At 43.3% G+C, this 19241-nt stretch overlaps 1 protein-coding gene across 1 annotated transcript in view; it reads right to left on the bottom strand.

Annotated features, from left to right (window-relative positions):
* Positions 1-19241, bottom strand: part of WWC2 (WW and C2 domain containing 2) — an 800549-nt gene that overhangs the window by 54093 nt on the left and 727215 nt on the right. Inside the window, exons 19-20 of the mRNA XM_069199258.1 lie at positions 16267-16431; positions 201-293 (exon numbers count right to left, since the gene is read on the bottom strand). Coding sequence (XP_069055359.1) covers positions 201-293; positions 16267-16431 — 258 coding nt within the window. The remainder of the gene's footprint in view (positions 1-200; positions 294-16266; positions 16432-19241) is intronic.

Below are 19241 nucleotides of genomic sequence, written 5' to 3'. Positions count from 1 at the left end.
AGGACGAGTAGGACTAAGAGTAATGTAATCCTGTCATGCAACACTTTTGTATCTAAACTTCTCACTAATGTGTTTTCAAACATCCTATTAAAGAGATTAAAACAGGGAAAACACATTTGCGAAAATAGGTGCACAGCATGTACATACAATTAGTGATCAAACGGCCTACAGTAAAACATAAAAATGGATCAGGTACTTACCATTTTCACCCTTAGGCTGCGCCGTTCTGAAGCATTTCTCACAAACGGACACTTTTTGCCCAACGTGGAGCTGTCACTGTCACTCCGATTCAGCTGAAGAAATTGAAAATAGACAAATGTAAATGTAGTTATGCACCCAATTAACATGAATAATAGCTTACACGTTGTCAACAAAAGTTCTAAGCTGAGACTCTTCAAGGTTTACTATACCGGGGAAACATGTCAGAGGTGCTCATTGACTTCCGACCAGGGAGAGCACTTAGTCCTGGATTGTCCGTAACTTGGAACCCCAGTACCTTCTTTATATGGCTTAGGACTTCTTTTAAAAAATCTGGACTCCAGATAACACCAGTGCCTTGCCTAAATAGAGGGGAAGATGCAGTGTAGGCATGTACATCAGATCATCTGCCGAAACCCTGTGTGGAATGTTTCTGAATGTCTTGGATGTATCAGACCATAATGATGCCTCATGACAACTAATCCGTAATCAGTTCATTTAGGTTGCTTTTCCTCCTATACTACTAAGTCCACCTCCCTGACATCCACTCGTTTGCAGCTCCCTATAAATACTGATGACAAGGCTCCTTGACTACAGATAGGGCTCGTCAAGTTTTTCAAAGTGGATCACGTCTCTAGTCACTGCTTTTACATTGGATGAGTGCTGGACCCAGTGTCACAGTTGGCAATAACAGGGCCTGTCAGATTCATTGATATGGTTGCCCGCACTGTATTGCCCTTATGGTACTAGTCTGCCAAGGTTCTTTGGCCTTCTCGTCCCATGCAGGGCCAGCTTTTGGCATGGATGAGCTGGGCACAGACCCAGGGCATCAAACTTCAGAGAGGCGCCCAGTGCAGTCTGCATAGAGCTCATGCAAAGAGCAGCATCCTTCTCATTTAGGCTTCAGTGATTCCATTTGGTTTGCTTTTAATCATTTGTTAATGTGTGAGGTTCTTTTTCAACACCCCATCAGCCCTTCTTCCTTTTTCTTCCTTCCCCCTGCCCCTCATCGGGTCCTCCTTGCCCTAGTCCCAACAACTATGGATATGCCCCTCTCCCATGCAGGGCCAGCACATAAGTTTTTTTTATTTTTTATTATTAATTAACTCTTCCCCAGCTTCTCCTTCTGTATTTTTATTCCTGTTGTGGACAGGCAAGTGCATGGTTGGTTCTTCTTAGTTGTTGGCTTTTACTTTGCACTTAGTTTTTGCTGACTAATGCTTTTGTATGCATTTTTAACCTTACTGGTGGCGCTGCAGACTTTTGAGTCAGGGTGCTTTTCCCTGTGTCGCTCTATGCGTGGTCCAGTAGCTGCCGCCAACAGCATATCCTCATCACTGCATCACAAATGCGCGTGGTTCTTTCTTACTCTCCTGCTCACCTTGCAACATGCTCCCTTGCTCATGTGTTGAGCTGGGGCAGGGAGCTTGACCGCTGGGTTGGTGCCGTTTGGAGGCGGGACTGTATAGTTTCCAAAGCCCCTGCCCATGTCTAGTGCTGATGCATGGTCGCAGGGGTAGGCAATGATTTAATCAGGTTCCCAGATAGCGCAAGATAATGTCTGGTTGCCTGTCAACGCTATATAACAGGAAGAGAAAGTCTGCATTAGCGAGTTTGTACTCTTCCAGAGGGCTGAATGACGAAACATGCGGCAAAGCAAAATAATCTCCACCCCTCTGATCAGGAGGAGGTTGAGGAAGTTTTGCACATTTCTAGAGGGGATTTGCAGTCCCTATCAAGAAGGCAGTCAATACTGCCATTAAGAAAAAAAGAGGTTCCATTAAAGCACATAAGATTGGAGGATGATTCAGAGGAGCCTGATGAAACTGGGGGCAGATACATTCAATCTGATCAGCTCAAAGAAGTCCTGACACATTTTAAAGACCTGCTGGGTGTTCTCTCCAGTTGTTGTTGATGATGAGTTTTTGGCTCAGTATAATACTGCACACAAGGACATCTTAGCTTTTCATGAGGTGATCCAAACTATGCTCCAGAAAGAGTAGAGGGAATTTGACAAGGCTGCCATTCCATGTCTCCTTAGTAAATGTTATTTATTAGAAGGGTGTGAGGATCAGTTCCCTCAAACTCCGATCGTTAAAACTATTTTGGCATCTATGTCTTCCTCCTCATCTTTGGCTTCTGGAGACACAGTCCTACTTGATCCAGCGGATAAGACAGTTGAGTCTGCCTTAAAATGATGTTTTGCTACATCAAACTATGGCATCAGAGCAAACACCTATGCAGCATATGCTACTCAGACTCTGCTTACAGATTTTCATGCGTTGTTTGACTGTCTCCAATCAAATGAAGATCCTACGAGACTGCTGGCCAATATGGAAAAGATGTCTCAATTTTTGTCTGAAGCCATGTTTGACAGTCTTTGGGCTTTTACCTCTGCAGCCGATGCTTCTGTGGCAGGACATGCTTCAAGGTTACACCTTCTCAAAAAAGACCCTGTCAGACTTCAATTCCTGCTTTTAGGCATACAGATCCTCTTACAGAAGCAGGCCATGGTCCCGGTTCCATTGGATCAGAGGGGCGTGGGTTTTTACTCGATCCTGTTTTTAGTGCCAACATTTGACCTTCAGGATGCTTACTTTCATGTTCCTGTACATGTAAAGAGCCAGTCATATCTGAGGTATGCAGTCGACAACCAACATTATCCGTTCAAGGTCCTGCCATTCGGTCTGCAACATCTCCCCAAATCTTCACAAAGGTATTGGCTCCAATTATTGCCTTTTTGCATTTTAAGGGAGTTGTTTTGTTTCCCTATTTGAATGATTGGTTGTTGACTGCTCCCTCTTTTTCTTAAGGCACAGCAAGATGTGGATTGGTCCTTCAATCCTTGGCAGACTTTGGTCTTCTGGTGAACATTCAAAAATCACATCTGACTGCATCTCAGGAGAATACTTTTATCAGCGTTCATTTGGACTCTCAAATAGGAGCAGCCTTTCTTCCGATCAGCAGAATGCACTTTTTACCAGTCAGGTGTGAAAGACTTGTTGACACGTTCACCGAGTTCTGCAAGATGCTGGTAATGAGTTCAAGGTATTTTCTCAGTCACAATGGCCGTGGTTCCAGGGGTGAAGTTTCATCTGAAGCCAGTGGTGACCCACATTCTCAGACACTGGGATCCCAGCTAACAGACTTATGGCCTGATGATTCCACTTACAGACCAGGTTTCTCAGGATCTCTCATGGTGGCTGGACCCAAATCACTTGTCGAAAGGTCTCCTTTTCCAGCTGCTACACCCTGCCCTTTTGACAATGGATGACAGTCATGTGGAGTTGGTGGGGGTGGTATTGGGTCCATAAGAGAGAAAGGCTCCCTGGTCTCTTTGGGAAAGTCGCCAGTCCTCGAAGTGGAGAGGACTGATGGGTATCAGGATGGCTTTGGTTGTCTTTCAGGACTTCTTAAAAGGAAACAGTGTGGTAGTCTGGACAGACATTCAAATAGCAAAGGCATACTTGAACAGGCAGGGGGGGTAACAAGAGCATGTCCCTGAATCAGATTACCTCTCTGATTTGTTCCTGGATTGAAATGTATGTTCTTGATCTAAAGGCAGTATACATTTAGGGGGAGAGGAATTTCTGAGCAGACAGCCTCAGCAGGAATTTGCCATCCTCTGTAACTTGACATTCCATCTCTCCCTTCCTTTCCTCAATCTGGTCTGCAGAGAGTGTGGGAGGTCGTGGTGGGCCTCTGTACCTCCTGAGAGAATACTCAATGTCCTTTATTTTGTTCAGAGATTCCCTCTCCTCAGGCGTGGGCAGTGGATGCCCTAGCATTTCCGTGTCCTTAGGGGTTACTATATGCTTTTGCTCCAATTGCTCTCCTGCCAGACCTCCTCCAGAATATCAGAATAGAGAAGGCTCAGGTGATTCTGATTGCTCCTTATTGGACCAGGTGTCATTGGTTCCCTGTCCTTCTGGCTCTGTCCAAGGGTTGTATTTTTTTCATCTTCCTTACACCCAGTCTCCTCTTCAGTATCTACGACTGTCTCACCTAATGGTGACACAATTGTATCTGATGGCTTGCCTCCTGAAAGAGCTGGATTAGTGAATGTAGGGTGTTCTCAGGTGGCTGTGAAGATTCAATCATCTCGAATAGATCTGAGCTGTGCGACTCAGGAGAGTTGGGGGGATGGACTGATTTGTTTATGTTCAGAGGCCAGTTACTACTTTCATGTTGTCAGCAGCTAACCTGTGAACACAAAATTGACCCCCTTCTGCCTCATTTTATTTATCAGTAGCACAGGGTGGAGGGGTGCTAATTTTTCATATTTTCTTCCCGTCCAGGGCACTGTCATAGAAAAAGACCGGCTTTGGTCCCACACATACTACACCACTCCTATCGGAGGCTGGGGTGAAGTCAGTGTTGTGTAGGATATTGGTGTGAGGAAGAGGAAGGCAGTCAGCCCCTTTCTAGAGTAAAAGTGTACAAAACAACAACTACAAGAATAAGTTATCTAAAGCTTCCGCAGCAATGCACCAAGAATAAGAACCAGAAACCCTAACCCTCAAAGAGGTCAGTGAGGCTGGGGCTAAGTCAGCGAGGGTGGGGCTAAGTCAGCTGCCTTGGCTGATGCAGCAGTTTCTCACTCCTGATGTTACGTTATTTCCTTTACGTTATTGCAATACGTTATCTTGCCAATTCGCTGTGTGGCCCTTATCCTTGACGAAAGGTCAGAAATGACACAGGGGCTCTGCAGAGGGAACATTTTTTTTAAATGACTGAAGGTGATTGCATGAAACACTTTTATGGGAATGTGAGGAATGTGCATTTGGGGTACTAGCAAATGATTATGGCAGGACTTTGGAAGAGGTTTCAACCGAGAGATTCTATAGACAGCAGTTCAAGACAGAAAATTAAATGTTATATTTCAGTGAAGCAAGAACTAATATGCCAGTGACACGGACATCAGAAGGCAAACAAAGACCAGTAATTCATATCTGAGGCCAACTAACGCCGCCGCCCCCATTCGTCCCACTATCTTTCTTTGTGTTTTCAGTTGGCCTGCTCAAGCATATTTATTTTTAGGTTGATTGGTTATCAGCCTGTTCTATGAACGCATTATACTCTGCAACTGATTTCCTGATTCTTGAGTGGATTACTTGAGGCACAGAGTCTGCACGCAGCAAAAGAACACGTGGGGCAGCAATTATTCAGGTTCGTTAGTCCAAACAATATTTCTGAATGAATAATGAAGGTCCATGCAAGGGTGAGAGCAGAACAGAATTTCGGTCCAGGCACGGAATGGCATGTTACCATCCATTTGAAACCAGGCTGAAGAAGCATTGGCAAAGCTAAAAGGCCTCGCTTTTGCGAGAGTTAGAGCTATTGGCATTGTAAATAGACAATGGCCCTCATTACAACCCTGGCGGTCAAAGACCGCCAGGGCTGTTCTAGAGATTGTACTGCCAACAGGCTGGTGGTACAAGCTCGCATATTACGATCGCGGCAGAAGCGTCGCGGTCGCACCGCCGGGACTGGCGGTTTTCCGCCACGTTGGTCCTGGCGGATTTAATCCTCCCGGGCAGTGCTTACGAGTCCCCCTCCCGCCAGCCTTTTCATGGCGGTGGTGTGCAGTCTAACTATGTGGAGTGGGATTGTGTGTCATGGAGTGTAATAGTGTTGAATGGTATTTTGTGTTGTGGAGTGGTATCTATGGAGTTTAATTATGTGGTGTACTGTTGGATTTTGCGGCATGATGTGGAATTCTGTGGTGTGCATTGGACGTATGTGGTGCATTGTGTTGTTGAGTTGAATGATGTGGTTTGGTGTTGAATTATTTGGTGTGGGATGGATATGTGTGGAGATGAATTGTGTTGTGTGGAACTGTGTGGTATTGAGTGGAATTATGCTGATTGGAATCATGTGGCTTGGTCTGGAGTGTATCTATGTGGATTGTTGCTATATGACACAGTTGTTTAACATGGGATGTATTTATGTTGTATTTAGTAGACATCTCAACCGAAAATAATAATAATAAAAGTGTTACTGGCACGTAACTATATATATATATATATATATATATATATATATATATATATATAATTATATATATATATATATTTATATACATTCAATTGACCATAGTTATCAAAATACATGACTTATATAATTGTAGGAAGAGGTGCGGCAATCCTTGCCTCGGCCCCAAAGTTTTTGTATAGAAATATATTTATACATACTAGTAAATACACGTGCATTATGGCAACTGACCAAAGAGCACTGAGCGAGCTAAAATTTCTGAAAATATGAATGGCTAACTTGCTCTAGTATTAAGTTGTTTCACAGGGTTTCGTTTTACCACAACCAAGCTACATGCCAAGCCCAGCATAAGCGTATGTCTATAAAGTATTATCACTGGTGCCCCTACACTGTCATTCTATGCGGAGGCATTGTTGGTCCACGTTGGCAGTGTGATGCCAATGGAACGTAGGCAAACATAACCAATGTCTAAATTGTACGTGCACACCAAGAGTCAGATTTTGGAGTGATGGGAAACACTGAGCATGTTATGTTGTGGATCTCACTAGAAAAAACATCACAGTGGGTTAGTCGGTACTTGTAACAATACCAGGTTATATAGATAAACTCTTAACTGAAGCTTCTTGCATAGTCTTTCCAACTATGGGGAATCAATAAAAACGGCTTCCATGCGGCTGTATATGGCTTTAGCCTCTTAGTTTAACCCGCTATGACGCTGATCACTGTTTGCTACAGATGATTATTGGAACCATTCACAGAATGAAATGGATAGGGAGGGCAGACATTAAACACATGGCATTTAAAAAAGATGTTTATTTGGCGAGCCATAATTTTGAAACTACTTGCGTTTCTTGCAAGGCAATAGAGGTAAAAACATTATAAATACATATATATTTTTGTATGAAAGAGCCTATTTGCAATATATGGAAAATGTCACTTACCCAGTGTACATCTGTTCGTGGCATGAGATGCTGCAGATTCACATGCTGTGCATTGTCCTGCCGTCTAGTGTTGGGCTCGGAGTGTTACAAGTTGTTTTTCTTCTAATAAGTCTTTTCGAGTCACAAGACCGAGGGACTCCTCCCCTTTCGGCTCCATTGCGCATGGGCGTCGACTCCATCTTAGATTGTTTTTCCCGCAGAGGGTGAGGTAGGAGTTGTGTATATAGTAAAGGTGCCCATGCAATGGAGTAAGTATGTATGTACATAATGTGTCTAAAATGATATATATTTACAAATTTACAAATGTACAAGTTTTATTTCCATATAATATACAATTTTCATCAACTTATAATGGCTACAGACTATCGGGGAGGCGGGAGGGCGCATGTGAATCTGCAGCGTCTCATGCCACGAACAGACATACACTGGGTAAGTGACATTTCCCGTTCGATGGCATGTGTAGCTGCAGATACACATGCTGTGCATAGACTAGTAAGCAGTTATCTCCCCAAAAGCGGTGGCTTAGCCTGTAGGAGTTGAAGTTGTTTGAAATAATGTTCGTAATACTGCCTGTCCTACTGTGGCTTGTTGTGTTGTTAACACATCTACACAGTAATGTTTTGTAAATGTATGAGGCGTAGACCATGTAGCTGCCTTACAGATTTCTGTCATAGGTATATTTCCTAGAAAGGCCATTGTGGTGGCTTTCTTTCTAGTGGAGTATGCCTTTGGCGTAATAGGCAGGTCTCTCTTTGCTTTAACATAGCAAGTTTGAATACATTTCACTATCCATCTGGCAATGCCCTGTTTGGATATTGGATTTCCTGCATGAGGTTTTGGAAGGCTACAAACAATTGTTTTGTCTTGCGAAATTGTTTTGTTCTATCAATGTAATACATTAGTGCCCTTTTGATGTCTAATGTATGTAAGGCTCTTTCGGCTACCGAGTCTGGTTGTGGAAAAAAGACTGGGAGTTCTATTGTTTGGTTTAGGTGGAACGGTGATGTAACTTTTGGTAAAAAGTTGGGATTTGTGCGTAGAACCACTTTATGTTTGTGTATTTGTATAAAGGGTTCTTGTGTAGTAAATGCTTGTATTTCACTTACTCTTCTAAGAGATGTGATAGCGATTAGGAAGGCTACTTTCCAGGTTAAGTATTGCATCTCACAAGAGTGCATGGGTTCAAATGATGGACCCATGAGTCGTGTTAATACAATATTGAGGTTCCATGAGGGAACTGGTGGTGTTCTCGGGTATGATTCTCTTTAGACCCTCCATAAATGCTTTGATGACTGGGATTCTAAAGAGTGATATTGAATGTGTAATCTGCAGATAGGCAGATATTGCTGTGAGATGTATTTTAATGGAGGAAAAAGCTAGCTTTGATTTTTGTAAGTGTAATAAGTAGCTTACAATGTTTTTTGCGGACGCATTTAGTGGTTGAATTTGATTATTATGGCAGTAATAAACAAATCTTTTCCATTTATTTGCGTAACAATCTCTTGGAGTAGGTTTCCTAGCTTGTTTAATGACCTCCATACATTCTTGTGTAAGGTCTAAATGTCCAAATTCTAAGACTTCAGGAGCCAGATTGCTAGATTGAGTGATGCTGGATTCGAGTGTCTGATCTGTTGTTTGTGTTGAGTTAACAGATCTGGTCTGTTTGGTAGTTTGATATGAGGTACTACTGACAGATCTAGTAGTGTTGTGTACCATGGTTGGCGAGCCCAAGTTGTTGCTATTAGTATTAGTTTGAGTTTGTTTTGACTCAATTTGTTTACTAGATACGGAAGGAGTGGGAGAGGGGGAAAAGCGTAAGCAAATATCCCTGACCAACTCATCAATAACGCATTGCCCTTGGAGTGAGGGTGTGGATACCTGCACGCAAAGTTTTCGCATTTTGCATTTTCTTTTGTTGCGAATAGGTCTATTTGTGGTGTTCCCCAGCTTTGAAAGTAAGTTTGTAGTATCTGGGGATGAATTTCCCATTTGTGGGTTTGTTGGTGATCTCGACTGAGATTGTCGGCGAACTGGTTTTGAATTCCTGGGATGTACTGTGCTATTAGGTGAATGTGATTGTGAATCGCCCAATGCCAAATCTTTTGTGCTAAGAGACACAGCTGTGATGGGAGCACAGAGTGTGTCCCTCCCTGTTTGTTTAGGTAATACATTGTCGTCATGTTGTCTGTTTTGACAAGAATGTGTTTGTGGGCTATTAACGGTTGAAATGCTTTCAATGCTAGCAGTTCTAGATGATTTATATGAAGTTGGCTTTGTTGAACGCCCCATTGTCCCTGTATGCTGTGTTGGTTGAGGTGTGCTCCCCACCCTACCATGGATGCATCTGTTGTGATCACGGATTGAGGCACAGGGTCTGGGAATGGCCGCCCTTGGTTTAAATTTATAGGATTCCACCATTGAAGCGAGGAGTGTGTTTGGCGGTCTATCAACACTAGATCTTGAAGTTGACCCTGTGCTTGTGTCCATTGTGTTGCTAGGCACTGTTGTAAGGGCCGCATGTGTAGTTTTGCGTTTGGGACAATGGCTATGCATGAAGACATCATGCCTAGAAGTTTAATCACAAACCTCACTTGATAGTGTTGGTTTGGGTGCATGGTTAGTATTACATTTTGAAATGCTTGTACCCTTTGTGGACTTGGAGTGGCAATCCCTTTCTGTGTGTTGATTGTTGCTCCTAAGTATTGTTGTATTTGACACGGTTGTAGATGTGATTTTTGGTAGTTTATAGAGAACCCTAGCTTGTGAAGGGTTTGTATGACCTATTTTGTGTGTAGAAGACACTGTTGCTGAGTACTGGTTTTTATTAACCAATCGTCTAAGTAAGGGAATACGTGTATGTGCTGTCTCCTGATATGAGCAGCTACTACCACAAGGCATTTTGTGAATGCTCTTGGTGCTGTTGTTATCCCGAACGGTAACACTTTGAATTGGTAATGCACGCCTTGGATTACAAACCTTAAGTATTTCCTGTGGGAAGGATGTATGGGTATGTGGAAGTAAGCATCCTTGAGATCTAATGTTGACATGTAGTCTTATTTTTTGAGCAAGGGAATCACGTCTTGAAGTGTCACCATGTGAAAGTGATCTGATTTGATGTAAAGATTCAGTGTTCTGAGGTCTAATATGGGTCTCAGAGTTTTGTCTTTCTTTGGAATTAGGAAATACAGGGAGTAGACACTTGTTCCTTTTTGATGGTTGGGTACTAGTTCTATTGCTTCTTTTTGTAACAATGCTTGGACTTCTACTTGTAACAGATCCAAGTGCTGTTTGGACATGTTGTGTGCTCTTGGAGGCACATTTGGTGGTAATTGTAGGAATTCTATGCAATAACCATGTTGGAGAATGGCTAGGACCGACGAGTCTGTAGTTATGTCTTGCCAATTTTGGTAATAATGTGTGAGTCTCCCCCCCACAGGTGTTGTGTGTTGGGGGTTTGTGACGTTGGAGTCACTGTTTAGTTTGTGGGGTTTTTGAGCTTTGGAATTTCCCTCTTGGTTTAGGGAACTGTCCACCCCTATATTGTCCCCGAAAACCTCCTCTTTGATATTGGGTCTGGCCAGAGATGGAAGGTTCTGTGGTTTGGGCCCGAAACCCCCCTCTAAAGTGTGGCTTCCTAAAAGTGCCTCTGCTTTGTGGGGAGTAGAGGGGCGCCCATGGCTTTGGCCGTGTCAATGTCTTTCTTTAGTTTGTCTATAGCTGTATCCACCTCCGGCCCAAACAATTGTTGTCCGTTGAAAGGCATATTCAGCACAGCCTGCTGGATCTCTGGCTTAAATCCGGAGGTGCGTAGCCACGCGTGTCTCCGAATGGTGACCGCGGTGTTTACTGTTCTGGCGGCTGTGTCTGCTGAGTCCATAGCTGATCTTATTTGGTTGTTGGAGATACTTTGTCCCTCCTCTACAACCTATTGGGCACGCTCTGGAACTCTTTGGGAAGGTGTTCAATGAAATGTTGCATTTCGTCCCAATGTGCCCTGTCGTATCTTGCCAGTAGAGCTTGCCAACTGGCAATTCGCCATTGATTGGCTGCCTGTGCTGCCACCCTTTTACCTGCTGCATCGAATTTCCGACTTTCTTTGTCGGGTGGTGGTGCGTCCCCAGAGGTTTGTTAGTTTGCCCTTTTCTGGGCCGCTACTACTACCATTGAATCAGGAGTTAGTTGTTGCGTAATGTAAACAGGGTCCGTAGGGGGAGGTTTATATTTCTTCTCCACCCTCAGTGTGCTGGCTCTGCTCTTGACCGGGTCTTGAAACACCTGTTTGGCGTGTTTTAACATGCCTGGTAACATTGGCAAACTTTGGTATTGGCTATGTGTTGATGACAGAGTATTGAACAAAAAGTCATCTTCTATAGGTTCCGAATGTAATGCTATGTTATGGAAATTAGCTGCCCTGGAAACCACCTGCATATAAGCAGTACTGTCCTCTGGCGGTGATGGTCTTGCCGGGTAGCAGTCCGGACTATTATCAGAGACTGGTGCATCGTACAGATCCCATGCATCTGGGTCATCTTGGCTCATCCCTGTGTGCGTTGGTGACTGCATCATTGGGGGTGTTGCTATTGGGGACAGATGTGGTGAGGGTGGTGGTGATGGCTGTGGAGAAAACTGTGGTGGTGTTTTTTCTTTAGCCACCTTTGCTTTTGGCTGCATTTCTGTTTCATGGAATGCGAGCTTCTGCTTCATTTTAATTGGGGTAAGAGTTCTTATTTTCCCCATGTCTTTTTGTATATGGAGCTTCCTCTGGGTATGGTCTGGCTCTCCCATCTCTAGTTCTTGTCCAAACTTGTGGCCTTGTAGTTGTGAGGAAAGGCCCTGTTCCTCCGTATAGGAGCTTTGTTTCGGCTCCGAGGCTGGGTGTTTCGGCACCAAAACCTTCTCAGCAGTCTTTTTCGGCTCTGAAGAAACCTTTTTAGATTTCGGGCTGCCGATTTCTCGGTGCCGAGTTTGGTCGGAGCCGGTATCTCGGTGCCGAGTATATTCTGAGCCGGTATCTCGACCGGAGTCGGATGACTTTGGCTGCTGTGAGCCCTTTTTCGGTGCTGATGCTTGGTCACCGTGCTTTCGGGTAAAGCCATGGCCTGTCGGCGGTGGCGTCCCCTGGGCCTTCATGATTTTCAAGTGAGTTTTTGCCGGGGCTGTTTTACTCACGTTTTGTTGCCTCGCCAGCTGCTCACTCTCGGGCTCGTCCGAGTCCGAATCTGGGATGGAGAATGTCTCCTCTTCTTCGACGTCGGGGTGTCCGGCCGGTGTCTACGCCATTTGAAGCCTTCGAGCTCTCCGGTCGTGCAGCGTCTTCTTGGACTGAAATGCCCGACAGGCCTCGCACGTATCCTCTTTGTGTTCGGGGGACAAACACAGATTACAGACCAAATGTTGGTCTGTATAAGGATACTTCGCGTGGCATTTGGGGCAGAAGCGGAATGGGGTCCGTTACATGAGCTTTGAAGATGCACGCGGTCGGGCCGACCAGGCCCCGTTGAGGAGTGGAAGCTTCGAAGGGCTACCAGAGCTCTTCTTTTCTTCGGTGTCGATGTGCTATGACTAACCCGATACCGATCGCAAACAATACCGTCGAATTTTCCGATTGATAACTATCTTTTCCGAACCAAAACACGGAGCGAAGAGGAACACGTCCGAACCCGATGGCGGAAAGAAAACAATCTAAGATGGAGTCGACGCCCATGCGCAATGGAGCCGAAAAGGGAGGAGTCCCTCGGTCTCGTGATTCGAAAAGACTTCTTCAAAGAAAAACAACTTGTAACACTCCGAGCCCAACACTAGATGGCAGGATAATGCACAGCATGTGTATCTGCAGCTACACATGCCATTGAACATATATATATACAGTATATATATATATATATATATATATATATATATATATATATATATATATATATATATATATATATATATATAAATATATATATTCATAAACAGGCAAAGCAAAATGTTTTGCTACTTTTAGACATTCATACTTTTAAAGAAAGCAGGTTTTCCCCTCAAAATAGCTGAACAGCTTCTTGAAAAATAGGGCACATTAATCAACCGTGGGTGTGCAAGTAGTGAAATATGGATGCCTGTTACCTACAGAGGGGTAGAGAGTAAGTAAGTGATAAACAGGCTTTGCAGTCAGTGGGACATGGATGTCCTCTGGGAAGACAGGCTCCGTAGCCACTGAAACATGGATGGCCCCAAAGAGGACAGGCTCTGCAGCCAGTGGTACATGGATGGCCCTTGATAAGACATGCTCTGCAGCCAGTGGGACATGGATGGCCCCAGAGAGGACAGACTCTGCAGCCAGTAGGACATGGATGGTCCCAGAGAGGACAGGCTCTGCAGCCAGTGTAACACGTAGGGCCACAGAAACAATAGGCTCTGCCGCAAGGTAACATGGAGGACCACAGGCCTGCCCTGCAGGGAGCTTGAGACGCCACAGTTTGCAGCCAGTATAACATGGATGGCCTCTGGCAGGCCTGGCTCTACAGTCAATGTAACATGCAGCTCTCTTGCCATCAGGACAGACAGGAAGTGAAATGCCAATGCTGTTTACTCAAAGCCAAAAAGACTGTTTTATGTGTGTGTATGAGTTAGTATGGGTATGAATATATATTGATGTATATATAAAAGAGTGCATGCATGTGCACATTAAAAATAAAAAGTATGGTCACTATGTAGTAATGTTTTCTGGTTTATATAGTAAGTAAAAAGAAATAGAGAGTAAGTGTGGGGGTAAAAAGTCTTCGAGGGAGAAAGAGAAATGATAAAAGAGGCACAAAAACTCAAGTTTAGGGTAGCAGGATGGAAAGAGAGTAAAAAAAAGCGATAGGTAATACGGTAAAAGAGAGCAAAAGAAAGGGTGTGTGAGAGATTGGGAGCGACAAAGCGAAGGGAGATTTAATGGAGGGGTTGTGTGTGCGAGAGGTGGGACAGGAGAGTGAGCGAGCAAAGGACACGGGGTTGATGGGGACGAGTGAGGTTTAAAACGATGGGAGATACACAGAGGGGCGGGAAGGAGGGGTTTACACTGGTTTCATTGCACGATGTTCTTTTCCAGCCAATACACGTCTTTCTCGCAAATTGTGGTGCATGACCTGTGCTAATCTCCTCCTTGACTGACAGCTGCTTGAGCACTGCTCACTGAAGTCATTTCCGTTCACTAATGGTGCGTGTACTCAGTGGTGCATCAGCCGTCACGTCAGAGACACTCTGAACACATTTAAAAGGTGCACTCTCTGAAGCTGACACAGCTCTCTACTACAGACACGACGGGAGCCAAATTAGTCTTTAGAAAACATAATGTGACATGTCAACACAACATATCAGAAAAACACACTGTAACACAAAAAAACTAATACAAGAAAGCACAACAGTGCTTTAACAACCAGGCACAACACGATAAAATACAACACAGCATACAACTACATAACATCACAAAACATACCACACAATAACGTGAATTACTATAACATGATATATCATACCATGCTATAACATATGACCATAACATACTATAAAAATGAAAAGTAAAACATTAGTTGACATTAGCACACTGATTTAAAGCACCATGGCCCCCATGAGCGCGTAGGAGAGACACAAAAGTAAAAAGAAGTTCGCTCACAGTTAATCATATCGGCAATCGTGCAATTATCCATGTAACAAGGTCAGTCTGCAAGGCGGTAATAAAACCTCTCCAAAGGAGGGACAAACGTAAAGCGAGGTTTACCAATGAAAGCAAAGGATTTTTGAAAGGCAAGCCCATGGATGAGTGAAAGTAATGGGTGCGGTGGGCGTGGTTAAAAGCCCACAATACTTTAAAAAGCGCTTGCACAATCAACCTAAAAAGGCTCACTCAGGCTCCTGTGGAGGAAATACGTTGGAAAGGGAAGCTGTTGGAGGGGAAGGCACGCCTAACACTTGTATCTGTAGGTACGGTATGGCCAACATTATTAAATGCAAGACACGTTTGTAGATTTTCTATTTTTCTATTTTTGAGCAACGTAAATCAGCATTTAGTGTTCTACAATCATTGCTTCTCTTGCACATGGAGGAGAGTCACATGTTTCTTTGATGCTTAATGAATGAATTGTTATGAGTACTGCTCTTGCATTATAGAGGACTGGTAGAACAGCCAAGGTTCAAAGGTACTGAGTCTTCCAAAGGGATAATTTAATCTGCGGAATTAGAGTCTATGCAATTCAATTTTTATCTGGGGAAACATGCAATGTGCTAATACCACTATTGCCATCGGTGATGACACTTTGTATCGATTTGCAGTTCACAGAAAAAGAAATGCAAGTATTCTGCTGCGAGCTTAGGGTATATATTTCAGTGGTGTAACAGTCCACAGAAACACTGTTACACGGGTGACTACTAAAGATGATACAATAAAAATAAGAACAATTTAATAAAGTATGTGTATAATATTACTAAAATAATAAGATTGAAAACAAGAGAAAGGCCAGAGCAATAATCAGGAGATTCAACAAGAAATATGGTTCAGCTTCTATGATCCCTTTTTGAAGGAACTGCATATTTTTTCAAATTCTAAAATCACATTTTTAGAGATGTTCCCAATCTACCTGGTGAGTGTGAATTAGGCAAGAGAAATTAGAGATGTTTTGGACAATCAAACTACTCTCCACTAGGGATAGGCTTAACTTGTGTAATTTGTTATATCATATTTATACAGAATTATGGCAAAATTAAGCGAGATTATGTGGAATCAAGCCAGGAGTGTAACCCTGCGTTTAGAGCCATTTTCTAAAATGTACCAGACAATGCATTTTGCACTAGGAAAATAGCACCACATGCAACAGAACAGGAACAGCAGCCATCAGCAGCCGCTCATTCTGTTCCTGTGCTCTTGAGCAGGCATCTTGCTCCAAACAACGTGAAGTGGAAAAATTGCATAATTTTTGGTAATTATGTATCACAACAGTAAAGCAAAATTATTGATATTACTCTGATTACTCCCGCGTAATTAAAATTTCACCCAGGCCTACTCTCCACATGTCAGAACCTGGAGTATCTTATACAATAGGTAATCAAGCAACGGGCAATCAAGCATGAACAGACAGAAGAAAACCAGGATAGAAATGTGCGCTCTTACCCGACAAATGTACTGATTTCTCTCTCCTGGTGAAAATGTTTGTGAACGTACAATCATACTGTTCCTAACAAAAGGACGCTGTCTAGATGTTAAGCTTCCTCGGTCTTTGGGTCGAACTGCCTCGATCACATTGGCCGATTCATCTGTGTTTGTCTCTTTATCAACCTGTACAAGTGAAAAAAGATAAACATGAATAATTGAAGGTCAGGAGATTAGTGCCTCCATTGCCTTGTACATATAAAAGTAAGAACAATGATTAAAAACAAACAAATTTAACAATAAAGAGCGCTTTGACTTCCAATGTTTAATTTACATTCAGTCTTTGAATAGTTTTACACTTACATAATTTACATTGTCTTTGGATAACTCTGCACACACATTACAGTACAATTTGTGACTAAGCTCTATTGGGCTGGACTGACAAAGTTTTTTTTTCCAGTGTGGAGAGATGCAGACTAGAATAATGTGCATTTGAGCATGATTGAATTTACAGTACTCAAATGTGCCGTACTAGAATGTGCAGTATGAGTAAAATTAATGCGTGCACACGATAACATGATAAGCACAATTTTCGCGAATGGGGCTGACTCCAGTGCGTGGCAATTACAGAGCCAAATACACTGCTCTTTCACAGAAGGATGCTCCAAAATCTTCAGTCCTCTTTGGCCCCTTTGCCCCACGAGTGATCGGAATTGGCTCAGTACTGAACTAAGAAAAGTCTGCAGGGGATAAATGTATCCCCTTTCTCCACAGTCTACCCCAGTCCACCTGAACTGATGCAGGCCATGTCAGGCCAGATGTACTAAGAATTGGTTAACAAAAAACTGTTGCAAATTGTGCACTGACATTTCATAAACTGATTCTGCAAATGGACCTATGTACTAATAGGTTGGTTCACAAAATCCTCATTTGGTGGGGGTTGCAGTCCAATCTAGCTCATAAATAATGAGGTAAGGTGCAAATTGCAACTCACTCTGATTTGAGGCCATCACAGAGATGGCGCCCTGCTCCACAGCAAGCCTTTTTTTTAACATTCCTAAAGTTGCACTGATACCCAGGACATGTCTTTCCTTTTATGAATGAGTTACCATAGTAACTTTTCAATAGTTTGCAATTGGAACTCCCGTTGTAAACCACTGATACCTTCGACACCAAACCGCAATTTGTAACAGATGCCCTAAACATGCCCCTTCCAAATTGTGATTTGGTATCCATTTCTGAACCTAATTTGTGGCTCAGTAAACCTTTACTGAATCGCAAAATGAATTCAGTAAATGCTAAAAAGCAATTTTATAGTTGCAAACTCTCTAGTTTTTTCAATCACAGGGTTGTGACTGCAAAATGGCCTAGTACACCTGACCCATCATTCCTGTACCTAAAACATGATTGGGAATGAAAACCTCCAATTTCCACAGCCGGGTCCCTAACATGATATTGCTAATAAAAGCAAATAAATGCAAGCTAGCTTCTTCAATACTCATGGAGGATTTAATATTTCTGGAAAGGGCGTATTTCTCCAGGCCATATTGCCATACTTCTGTTTCCGCTTAGTCCACATTTAATATCAGTGCATTCAGAAAGCTTGTCACTCTTTACAACTAGCTGTCTCGTAGAAAACAGAATTATGATACAAGAATGGTGTACGCTGACCAACCCCATCGTAAGTATGTCTGAATCTACTTGCTCGTAGCCATGAAACCTGTCATGGACTTAGGCTGAAATACTTTAGGCTTTCACACACACAAAATATCAAGAATACCTGGATGTCTATCTTACACCTATACTAGTGGGTGATCCAACGGGCAGTTTCTGCCTAGGAAGTTGGTTCATGCATGCATAACAAAATGAACACATAATAACTAACTTAGAATATCCACTTGTAGTTAAACACTGATTTTGCAATTTCAATTATATAGCAATTCATAAGCATGATAATGTGGCAAAGTTCTTTCAGTGGATGGGTAGCATGCTATTCTGTACATTTTGGACCATGAGAGGAGTTCAGGGGATGAAAGTGAACTTTGATTATCTTCCCCTCCTGAATAAAAGAAATAGCTCTCCAGGTCTGTCATGCCCTGTGATGTGGGGCCAAACCTAAATAATTTCAATGGTCTAAGAGTTGAGTTATATAACCTCTATGAGAGATCAACAATAGTGACATATCATCTACGCTAAACTGTGTGATATGCACAGAAGGTTGGGGGGTGTAACTGCTGGGAGCAATGTACGATGCACTCTGCTGGCCACTCCAGCTCCGTGGCCCAGTGTCTCAGTGGCAGGAACAGCCCAGGGCATAAGACAGGCAGAGTGAAGTGAGACCATCGTGACCAGCGACTCTGTCACCCCTCTGCCTTCCTGAACATGCTGCATCCTAGAAGTGCAGCAAGCCGAGGGCTGAGCACATTGGCTGTGGCAGCCACTACAGGGTGATAGCCCAGGAGTTTGCAGAAGTGGCCCAGCCAGGACTTGGTGTTGCTTGCTGGGCCACCCAGTGAGCCCCTGCTCAAACTCTTCCTCTATAGCTTCAGGTCCTTCAGGCCTCGTGCTCTCGAGGGCTGCTCATGCTGTATGGTGTGAAACTAGCCTGACCTGTGGCCCGACACCTGGAGCACTTGGCGGACCTGGCATAGTATCTGGCAGAGGTGGAACAGGGACATCTCAGATCCAGAGTAGGTGGGACCCTTCCCCCAAAAGAAACAAGCAGTTGCAATGCAATAGGTCTCGCATTTGTTTGAGTTAGAGCTATTAGCCTTGTAAATGCATAACTGGACTTTTCTTGCCACTTAAATTGGTCAATCCTGCCGCACAATTTGGTCCTCTCGGCCACATAATTCCAGTGGCCCTGCTTATAAGTAAAGCACTTCCATTAACCTTCTTCCTCTATCTCCAGAAAAAAATGTAAGCATTGTCATTATATTTTTGTAAATATTATTATTTGGTACAAGTGTAACTGTATTGCAGAGAATTAAAAGTTT

Source organism: Pleurodeles waltl, chromosome 1_2 (assembly GCF_031143425.1).
Source record: "Pleurodeles waltl isolate 20211129_DDA chromosome 1_2, aPleWal1.hap1.20221129, whole genome shotgun sequence".
NCBI lineage: Eukaryota > Metazoa > Chordata > Amphibia > Caudata > Salamandridae > Pleurodeles > Pleurodeles waltl.
This window is presented reverse-complemented; position numbering and strand designations above follow the sequence as displayed.